Here is a 12,173-nt window from a genome sequence, read left to right as displayed (position 1 = left end):
AGAACGCCAAGCTTATTGCATAATAATTAGTAGCCAGGCAACGACCGTACTAAGAGCCCAACCCCAAGTTGTAAGCCACAAGTTCATTGCCAGTGTTACGAGAAAATCATAGCAAATAAAATTCTTTAAATAGCCTAGCAAAAGTGATGTAATGCTCAAGTATTATCCTGTGATTTTATTTCTTTGCAAGTCAGCAGTATTTTCTGATGTCTCTTTTGAGATAATGCGGCTTCATTCACAAGAAAATACCACTAAATCACCCTCAAAGATGTTCCGAATCCTTCAGCAGCCCTTTGAATGACCTCTAAATCATGAGGGATGAGCATAAAAGGGAAGTAAAATTTTATTTAATCGATTCTGCTTTGTCTCAGAGGCGTCAGACGCATGTGCAGAGTGGGTGTGGACGACGTTATATTCCTCGAAGACGTTGGCGTATCGATTCTCCCTCCAACCATCGTCTCCTTTTGCTCCTGACACATTTGAAATATGTTTGTTCTCTCATTCTTGCTCTCATAGCTTTTCATCTCTTTCTACTCAATGGAGACGTTATGTTGATAAAAAGTCACGCACACCCTATTCCTAACCATTTCTTCATTCCACGTGCCATTACTACAAGAGCGAATTGATTCACTTCGTAACTTCATGCTATATTATTTCCCTTCCGTGAAATATTGTCTTTGACGGTTGAAAAAGGAGAAAAAAATTTTTAATTACGCGACTTAATCATTCTTAAGAAGTGTCGGAATTTTTTCAACTGATGCTACTTGGTACTTTGGTACAATATATCACGAGGGTCTAAAGCTAAGAATCTTCAGATCGACGAGGAAATGCGACAGATAAAATGGAGTTCTTGAAAAGTAGACACGAAGGGACTCCCTTAGGATTACATCTGCCTTGTCTCGAACAACTTGGACGTCTATTTGAATCATTCAGCAGAAGTCTTGGGTTTTCGTAGAAACTTTCTATAAGAAGAAGGAAGTAACAGTATTAAAACTCTTTTGAAGTTGTTTTTTTACTCTTTTTTTCTTACTGTCAAACAAAAAATTTGCTGTACTGTAAACTATTGAGAGGAAAATTTTATTTGATTTAAAATAAATAGAGAAAGAGAATAATTTATTTGTCAGAATAAATTTTGAAATAAATTGAAACGATTCGGAATAAAGTGTTACTATAATTTTCATTGGTGATAAAAATATTCTTGTATTTGACAAGTTAATTGAGACGAAGATTACTGTTGAGTGCTAAAATGAAAGACATCAATCGATGTCTGTCGATAATCGGGCATTTTCACTAACTCATCGATCACCATTGATTCTTTTATTTTCATTTTCTCTTTCTAGATATTTTTAAAAAAAAATACAAACATGATTCTTGCAGCCTCAGGTATCGCTCACACCCATTTTCGCCTAGAGATTAGTCTTATAGTCATAAGCCACAGATATATCCGCTATGCCTCTGTAATGTGGACGTTAGCAGCGTCAGTCGATACAAATTAACCCTATTATTGCAGCCCAGCGACTGCGATTCAGCTGCCCATAAATTTTCATCAGCACTGGATCTGCAATCTCGAGTCTAACATTTTGCACGCTTTGATAAATTAGTCAAAGCTTTCGTATGCGGGGAAAGCTAATGATTATCACACAAACCTGAGACGCTAAATCTATCAAATTATTCTTAGCTTTCAAGTTAAAGCACCTTAGCATTACATAAAATCCATAGCTAAAGCAACCAATACAAGAGTCTAAGCAATTTCCCGTCTGCTTTAAGTAATCTTGGTCGTAAACGGAAGGGTCGAGATGAGGGGACCTCGTTCTAGCGAAAAAAGAGGGTGAAACGCAAGTACACTTTCGACGATTGTCGAAATGGCTCTCGATGCAGTAAACACTTAACGCACTCTCGTATTTCATGACTGAACCAGAGAGATTGAAGAGCTGCCTATATAAGGAAAATTCAACTAAGAAATAAAACACTCATGATTTTTTTTCATTTTCCCTTGTTTATCGAAGCAAATATCTAGAATATAAGTAAATATAATTAAGTTGTCTGATTATTGATGATATATTATTATGGTAATAACGTTTGGTTACATCTTTGTATACGTAATCTTAATTTCTTCATGTATTTATCTTACAGAGCTTCTTGGAGGCAAATTCCAAGTGCTGGTGGAATGCAGCATTGGTGGATGCAACTCGTCAATTGAGATATAATGGTCATGTAGCTCCTGGTATTCTCATGGTTGCTGGCCCACCCTGTGCCTTGGAAGTTCTACGAGCTGCATGGTCTAGGAATGTACTCAGACCTCCTGCTGATCATTGTATCACTTGTCTTGGTAAGTTTTAATTGAACATTTTCTTTAAATCATTACTTTAACATCACTAAACTAGCTAGAGATATTTTTTATTATCATTAAATATGTTTTATAATGTCTATCAGTTGGTATAGCAAAACATATCTACAGTCTTGAAGTTTATAATTGAAATTTAATGCCACTTTTTGCCTTCAATAGTCCAGTTAAGTTTTTCATTTATCAACATGAAATCATTCATTGTTTTTTTTTTAATTTTCATCCTTGAAAGACATCTACAATATCTAGAACGCGATTTCATTAAAAGTATAAATGATACATATTTGCCTCACAGCATTTATTTGTAAAGGCAATGATTCTAGAAACTCTATAATTACTCCCATTTACTTTTACATCTCTGTATTAAAGTACGTATAAATTACTTTGATACGTCATACTTTCTACTTTATTCAAATGTAATCCCTAAAGACAAATTCATTTATGCATGCACATGTTTATATTGTATTTATTATTAACAAAAGCAAAGAAGAAGGATGAAAAGAAGTGAAGGAAACTATTCTAACGGTCAAGAATATTTTTCATATCTATAAATGTGTTAATTATAAAATAACTGACTGGTTATAAACTTGTATCATTTGACGATTAAACTTGTGTTTGCATTGCCGCCTACGTACCAGAGAATCATGGAATTCTTATGCTAATATACGTAAGCATGCAAGTCAAACAAAATAAACGTGCGTACAGTAAAGCCTTTTCCTTGCGTAATTGGTCTGTAGTCTTGACTCGTGAGCACTCATCCGAACAATTTATAATGTTTCTTCCTTCAAACTTTAGCTGCCTGCAAGGCATCATCCAACTTTTCCGGTATACATCTTTCAGATGCGGGCTGACGGTCACAATATGTAGATTCCATTTGTCTCCATGAACTTCCGGTTAATGTGATTGCTTGGTATTTTTCTCGTTTATCATCCTTAAAAAACTTTCCAGTTGAAATTGATTGATCTATTTCTCTAGAATGCTGTGCAATTGTGATTGATGGTTTTTAGATAAAGTAAATTGTGATAAATAAAATGGCATAAATAGTAGGAAATATGGGAGAAAGGTTGTGGAATTATTTTTGAATGTTTAAACGAGTTAAGAAGATAAATTTTATTTTTAAACCAACGAAGAAATGAAAGTGATAACATGAATTTACAGAAATAGTATCAGATAGTGATTCAGAGGTCAATAAATTTCATATTCCTCCAATTAATTTCGTAATTTAATTAGGAAAACCATGCTGATCATAAAACGATATTAAATATAGTATTTAAACATGTTCAACATTCTAATCAGGCCAATTTATCTGCAAAGTAAAGCTCGTCTGAGGGAAACGTTGTGTGAAAGTTTAAATTTTCCTGATTCTATTGGAGTATGTTCTATTGAAGACCATCATTACTTATTAGATTAAAAGAATTTAATAATTTCATAAACCTTTAATCAGTTCAACAATTTAATTAAGAAAGCTTCTCTGCCATTATATAAATACCATGATCATGAGCTATAAGTTAGACGTTTATGATCACTTGTTTTTCATATTAAAGTTGTACAAAAATTGTTTTCCACATTCTTAATCATAAAGTAAAGTTTCAAGCATCCATAGTCGTCAATAAAATTCCCGGAAGTTTATGGAACTGCGCCAAGTCACGATTGAAGAAGATTGTCTTGTAAAATAAAATGTTTACGTGAACTACGCAGTAGGGAAAAAAGTCCTCGAGGGGTTTCAAGGCGTCGATAGGCAAATTCCTCGATGAATCCGAAGAGAAAGAAACTCGTATGTACGACCCTAAGGATAAAGGCGCTGTCTCTTCATAAAGATCGGGAGCCTTTAAAGACCACGATGCTCGTAAAGATAGGTGGTTAACTTGGAAAGAAGCTTGGCTGGACGAGCCCATCGAAGAGGGCCTAAAGGCTCTCTTGGTCAGAGTCCAACTCACACAACAGAGTCTCTTACTCTTTTTGAACTCTCACGCTACTTTGATCCAGGTGTTACAGCTCATGTTTCTTCCTCATCATCACCAATAGAATATGAAATAGAGAATACCTTTATTCATTTTTTTTATTTGACTTTCTTTTTTTTATATTAACCATTCAATAAATTGTCATAAGAGATGACCCCTAGGGATTTCTCAATTGGTAACAAATTTTCTTTTTACCGTTAATTTTTTTTTTAATTGTCATTGAACTCTAGAAATTTATTCATTTTTTTTGTTAAACTTGGCAATAAATTTGGATTTGGAATTTCTTTTTATTCCATGATTTAGTACAGTTTTCTATGGAAATATTGGTATTTAGTTTACATATTTTTTATTCAAATTTTTTTCAAGATTTATTGAGGTAAAAAGAGGCTGGAAAGAATTCATGAGCAATAAATTTCCTCTATAAATAATAAACAATCTGATTTTACCAATAGATAATTTTTTAATGATTATAAATTGCAAATTTAATGTTTATTGAAAAGAAAGTTAACCATTAAGTATTTCTCTATAGCATTCTAATGAAAATAATTAGACTCAAAGTCTATTTTACTCATAATTCAAATCCAACATTTAATATTTTTCATGACTTATTAACATTTCTTATCATTCTATTCTCCACCCTGGTTCTTTAATTCCAATAATTCCCATTCAATAAATTTCGAGGATAACCTTAGGGATTGAATAAATACAATTTAGCAATCCGTTAAGAAGCATTGAATCAGAATAAAAATGAATATCCGTTATTTGTTTTTTTTCTTTCATCAGCATAAGCTGTATCTGATCTTTCACCGTCTACTTTTCTCTTTACCAATCTGTCAGAATTACTAAAACTACGTTGGACCACGGACATGAAAACTGTCAAAGATGAATTTACGAGATGCGAAGAGTATCCAGACATATAAGATTGGAGAAGGTATAGCGACGTAACTCTATTCCTCAGCGATCAGCAAGTAGATAGGTATAGTACTGAGTGGAAGATCTGGCTTCTCTGTAGCTTGATACCACTTGCGCACGCCCAGGGCATTTGATCCTCATGTGATTCAAGTCTCTCACGCTTCTACGCATGGATCCTTGCTATCGGGATTGGTCAGTGATTTTTAATCATCAAAATAATAATAATAAAGTCCTCTGATGGTCTCATAACAATACATTACCTACCCAAATGATTGATAAAAATGCTAAAAATTCTAGTCGTGCGTTTAAAGCCTGCAAGACATATTTTATGACATCAGCATTCATACGATAGTTGATATTATTCACAAAGCTGAATTATGCGAGAAAGATCTCGGAGTCTCATGTCGCCTAAGGCCGAGGTCTTGTCCTCGAAAGGAATATCTCACGCTGGTTTGTTGACAGGCTACGATTTCCCTATTGAGAGTCTTTGAAGCCCAGAGGAAAATGCATCATTGTCGTTTTCGTCATCAGCTTTCCCTTAGGGAACCACGCGTTGTCTCGTGTAAATTGCCATGACATCAAAGAGACCCATGGCATCTAAACTAGGAGGTCTCTCACGGATCTACCCTCAGTTAAAAAGATACTCCACGACCCCAAGTGGTAAAATTGCAAAAGGGCAAGTGCTGTTGTCATAAAAGCTCTTTGAGAATTGATTGTCTATGGTCGTTGTTAAAGTGATTAAATGGACATTCATAAATTATATTTATTTCTGAGGCATAAATTGAGCAAGCTGTGCTATCTGTAAGGATATTTGTCGACTAATCGTGACCAGACGTGCTCATGGTCTAGTCTAGCATTCGAGGCCATCACGAAAGATTGCACCGATTAATGAAATGACCGTGTAATTAAACGATTATTTAAGACCAGTAGCAAGATCACCTCACCACGTGATAGCCAACGGGTAATGCTAAACCCACATTAACCACCACCAGATATACCTACAAGATATACATTAAAGAATTAGCTGAATGCATCCTACCTACACTCGTGCGACTCTCTCAGCGCAACTTGAATATACTGGATTGAGTAACGGATAATTGCACGTGGTTAATAAATTAATCTTGGACCTCCCTCGGTCACGCCTACGGCCAATGCAGGAGAGCAGAAATTGCGCCTAATCGTTCTATGCTCGTGTCGCCTTGTGGTGTTAACGTCTCTTTGTGGATCCCATTAACTAGTGTAACGAGCCCACCTAGACCATCGCACTTACATCTTTGATGCCAGTGGAGCTTCATAGTGGAGATTGTCAGATCAGGTTGACGATAGTCCTTATTTCATTTTCAACGCTCTTAAACAGCCGTCACGAGTGTGTTACATGACTGAAAAAATTTTAAATTGATAATTGAGTATAAAAGACATATCACGAGGTACTCATCACGACTGGGCTTTTAGTGACGGTGAAACGTAAATGTCGTGGACGGAAATGTTAGAGATATGATTAAATATCATTGAAATATTATTTTTCAAGATGACAATTGTTTGTTATGCAAGTTTATGAGCGATAATCATACATAAAAGGTTACAGTTAATCCAGAAAAAAATTAATTGCTTTACAATTAAACTTTTGCAGCAGAGCTGTCATCTAGGTCTCCAACAATAAACTTATTTTAAAAAATCATAGTTGGGATTAAAATAAAACAGAAGGTCTTTTTAAAGAATATTATTCAAAAGTCTTGAGGCAAACTGGTTCCAACATGAGACTTAAATCACCAATGTTTATGCAAATTATTCAATAACTTCAGATATTATAAACCCCACAAAAATTCCTAAAAATTGATAATCGAGTGTAAAAGACATATCACGTGGTACCGGTCACGATTGGGATTTTATTGAGGGTGAGAAGCGAAATACCTTAAACAGAAATCTAGTAAAAATATCCAATGAAATTTTCTTTATTCTCAAAGTAATAACTTAATGAGGCAAATAAATGACTGGGACTCAAAATTACAGGGTCGTGCAACGCACTGAGAGTGAACGACATTCTCTCTCCTTGGCAAAAGGTCTTATAGAGAAGATAAAACTACTTCAGACTATACCAGTATACTTTGTAATAATGTTAAAACGTTGCAGTATAATCACATAACGTTTATTCTCACAAATCTAGACTCATGGGAATTTTCTTTAAACGTTTGTACACATACATTTTACTTCCGAGATCATCCTTTGGTCCATTCTTAGGTAGTTATGTATAAGCTAGTAAGTAACTTTATACTAAGCCGCGCGTTTATCGCTATCTTAACGAGAATCGGCAATTTTCTGGCCGACTTCGTCGCACGAGGAACTTCTTTCAGGATCACGATACTTTAAGAGTATGTATCCTGGGCATAAACTGTGAGAATAGATCTCCAGCTGATTTTAAACTGTATTCATTCGTAATTGGTAAAAGTGAAAGTCACTTTGGCAAGTTCAAAATAATTTTTTTCTTCCCTCCTTAATTCTCTTCATTTTTTTCATAACTATATCACATATTAATATCTAAATCTGTGAAGATATTTCAACGTGAAAGTATCTCAATACTTTTATATGCATAAAATTATACATGATTCTAGTTCTCTTTTAATAAAAATTACAATTCTCACCATTACAACTAGCAGTGTTATAAAAGTTGACTTCATATTATAATCTTCCTGATTTCTCATAATTATTATTTAGAACACCACCATATCGATTGTTCATTTTTCTTTAACTGATTTAAACGTAATTACTTGGTTACTTAGACTTTGCACCAAGATATTAATAATTATGATAACGAAGAAATGTTTTAAAATGATGTAACTAAAATGTTTAAACTATTAAATATAAATAACTATACAATAAATACCATAATTAATAAGTGTGTCAGTTGCAGAAAACTTTTACATAATGATAAGGTAAATTTCCTTTGGATATTTAGCACAATATTTGCAACAAAATAATTGTAGCCTGACAATAAATCTCTTAGCACCAATGTTATCAAAGGAATAAATGATAAAAATGAATTTTCTATCTCTAATGATTATAATAAAGATAATAAATTATCGACGATACCAAATGGTGTATTGTAGTTTATTGGTGTCTGATCATGGGAACTGGACTGTTCCAAATAACACCTCAGTATGATGATACTCCCACTCATAGCTACCTCACCCTTTCTCTTGTCTCATTGCAATGTGCATACACCCATTTATCTCATTTATTGTAGCCCGTTCTTGACTCCTACGCATCTTCATGGAGTCTACTTTTCACTGGAGTCCACTTTTCACTGGAGTCGATCCTCACTCGAGAATCATGTCAACAACATTTCCCATCTACCTTTCAATCATTCATGCCTACATTCTTCAAGCAATTGCTGCGCACCCTTTTCAGATATTTTCAAGTTTTCATTTAGAACTTGGTACAGAAATGTCAGACATGTGAAATACAAACGACTTGAGGCAAATTGATATTTCTAAATCTCCAGCAAATCTTGAATATATTGTCGACTGTTGATTGACATCCAGACATCTTGCATCATTTAAAAAAATCTCATACAATAAAATAGTTTGTAAAAATTTTTTTCCCTCATGATGTAATTTAATAATCCACCAACCATTTTATATAACTTATCACAAAAGGTGTACATGTTTGTGTAGGCGTAAAGTGCAGTAATTGATTAAATAGTTGGCATTGCAATAGTGCATTTAACTAAAGAAAAATAGTCAACAAACACTGTTCAAGAATTCACTACAAGCTTCTATTCCTTAGGTATGCAGACCACAAGACCATAGATCACTCGCGAATCTTCTTCGTGGATCTTCTGGATGCATAATCTTCGCCTCCCTTAAGTGTAGATTACATTATCTCGGCGCAGTCAGCACATGCCACTCTACACATCCGGTGGTCGTGGTTAGTTGTATCGAGTATCAGTTCTTTAGAATTCTTTCTAAAAAATCCTAAATGTCCTCTGTGATAATTCTACAAAGACATCCAAAATAATAATAAACATTTATCATTCAAATACATTTAGTAATTTTAAAAATAATTAATTAATGTTTTCTATTTATTGTAGATTTAGAAAAATTATTGTATGATTTAAAAAGTATTTTTAACTGTTTTGAAGTCTGTGAAAAATGATAAATTATTATGAATATGACGTAGATTGGTGTTGCCAAAATAAAAATGATCAAAGATTTCTGCAAGATTGCAATAAATAAAATTTTTTTAAGCTTGAATAGACAGGGAAAGTTATATTTATTTTATTTCTATGCAAAGCATAAAGATATTTAAAATTTAAATCGACTGGAATCATTGATTTCTAAGAATTTATTTACAATTCATTGCAAAATGTTTGATTAATTAGATTATCTGACAATACGTAAGATAATCCTTATAAATCACTCGTGGGATCTTTGAACCCCGCAATGACTATTACAAGACAGAATGTTCGAAATCCTCTCACTAAGTGTGTCTATATATCTATGATTTAAAGAAAGAAATAAACTGCAGTGGAGCGAGGCGGAGTGAATCGACAGACATGCACCTTCTTGTACACGCCGGTCGTCGATCAAAGTGCCGTGTGGCTTTGGTGGATGTATATGTATATCTTCTATGTACATAGAATGGTGCAAAGAGCTGTTGAGAGTTCTCTGCTCGTTTGCCTTCCACTCACTCGCGGTCGATCATCGTAGTCAGACAAGTCGTGAGACACTAATCCAACAGGTGACTATCGATACGGTTAGTTAGTCAACATCTGTGAGGATTGGCCTTTCATAAATTAAAGAATCGAAACTTGAATTGTATCGATTTATTCATAAATCGTTGACTGCCATAAGTGTTGGGAAATAAATGGAATATTATTGATGATCATGAAGATTAATTTTTCTTTATTAAATCACGAATCAAAGATCAAACTCAACATGACTAAGAATGGTTTATTGTTATAATAAAAGTACAATAAAACCAACTAAATCTGCAATAAACCGTTATGTATAGAGAATGATATTCAAGTCTTGGATCTAGTGAGAGTTGGACTCTCGATCTTTCTGCTACCCACGGAGACAAGGACGTCTCATTGGAAGGACGACAACGACTTTGACCGGTTTAGCACCTCCGCATGTTGTTGTTCACTCGAGTTGAGTGAGAGTGAAGGAACAAAAGGAATGACAAAAATGCTAAAAACTTACTGGACCACAATTTGGTATTAGCATAAATTTCGGCTGTTATCCTTTTGAGTTTCGCAATCGAATACTTTAGTGGCGTTGACACAAATCTGCGGATAATATCATGACAACCACACCTTACCATTCAATGACCTCTGTGATTTTTAGTATCATACATGCGTGGGCAAATTTATTTTTAACCTGTGACTAAGGATAATATTTGAATGAAATAAATACATATGATATTTATGGATAATCAGTTCCTTCTATCAAGCTCATAATTCTTCTAGCTTTGATAAAAAAAATTTCACAATTCATTAATCGTAAAAACAATTTAAAACTGCAATGATTATTTATTTCACACCATCAGGAGCTTTGAAAATAAAATTTGTTGTAATTAAAATGCCTGAAAAAAATTTAATGACTCCAGAGGCTCATTCAAGGTCCATAGGGCATTGTCGTTTGAAATTCTCGACTCTCATCCAACTACCTGATTCTTATCCTCTGAGTATAATTCCTCGTATAATTCAGGGGAGAGTCAGACGTCCAATATATGCAAGTTGATATCCAGCAAGTCATTGTCCTGGCTAAGCGACAATTATTAGTTGAACGCAACAAGGACGACAGGTGTAATTACATGGGAGTATATCTGCGTAACCTGCGGCGTTCATTTGAAGATTGAAGGTGCGTCAAGAGTGTGCGATACAGAATAAAATGCAAAATACCTTCAATATGAACATACCAATGAAAATAGCATCCATTTTTTGATCTATGATGTTGGATGGGTCGGGCACATGTAGGTTAATGTTAAGAAAGCATGACGAACCGCAAGCACTTCAACTGATTGATGACACGCGTCGTCACTTTGTGAAGATATAAACTTATGCATAAGGACATGACTTTCTTGTAAATATACTCAGCAAATTATCAGGAAGGAGGATTGATGATGGAGATTATGATTTTTAAGATAATGGTTAAATGCAATTATTTACATGACTGTATTTATATATTTTATTCGTCATTTTTAAAACGCCCCCGCCTTTGATAATAATCGATTGATCTACAACCGATTTCTTCGAACGTCGCGCGTCGCGAATCGATGAATTATCGATTTGGAACCGGAATAAATTTTTCTCTCTCTCTCGTCAGCAGCAGTATGGAGTTGCCTTGCAGCTCTCAGGCAGATTAAGTTGGCTTGCATAAACCTATTTCACCCTTGGTCGATTTAAATCGATTGCCGATTTAAAACTGCCGCTCTCGTCTACATACGTTTGACGTATCACGCAATCATTCACTGTAAAAATAAGAAAAAAAATTGCTTCATTTCGCCTGCAGTAAAATGTATTTAATTGATCGATTGCATTTCAAAATTTGCATGCTTCATTTCTAGACGTCACTTGGAATTCTGGCATCAATTTCACGTGGGTGGGCAGGTGGAGAAAAAAATACACTAGTTACTGATGTGAAACGTGAGACGAGCTATAAAATTGAACTTGAAAACCCACGCGACTTCCGGATCATAAATTTCTCATCGTTAGTGAAGAACCGAATTCCACTAGTGAATGATTCCAAGTGTGATAAACGATGTTGGAGATTACTGTTATTAAGCAATCATAGCAATCGATTGATCTCGTCAATAGTAATCGGTAACTCATTAAAAATAAATCAGCTATGAAATTACATGTAGAAAAGTAAACGCATTTTATCTAAACACTTTTTTTAAAGTTTTTGTTTTTAAATAAAGTTTAATTAATTTAAAACAAAAGTGTTTATTAAAAC

General features: G+C 34.2%; 1 protein-coding gene across 2 annotated transcripts in view; it reads left to right on the top strand.

Annotated features, from left to right (window-relative positions):
* Positions 1-12,173, top strand: part of knockout (Stork-head domain-containing protein knockout) — a 68,363-nt gene that overhangs the window by 32,969 nt on the left and 23,221 nt on the right. For both annotated transcript variants that reach the window (XM_035094696.1, XM_035094694.1), the window contains exon 3: positions 2,134-2,329. In XM_035094696.1, coding sequence (XP_034950587.1) covers positions 2,134-2,329 — 196 coding nt within the window. The remainder of the gene's footprint in view (positions 1-2,133; positions 2,330-12,173) is intronic.

Source organism: Chelonus insularis, unplaced genomic scaffold (genome assembly GCF_013357705.1).
Source record: "Chelonus insularis isolate UGA/USDA-ARS -01 unplaced genomic scaffold, ASM1335770v1 scaffold_714_pilon, whole genome shotgun sequence".
NCBI lineage: Eukaryota > Metazoa > Arthropoda > Insecta > Hymenoptera > Braconidae > Chelonus > Chelonus insularis.
The sequence above is the reverse complement of the archived record's forward strand: the minus strand, read 5'-3'. Positions and strand labels throughout refer to the sequence as shown.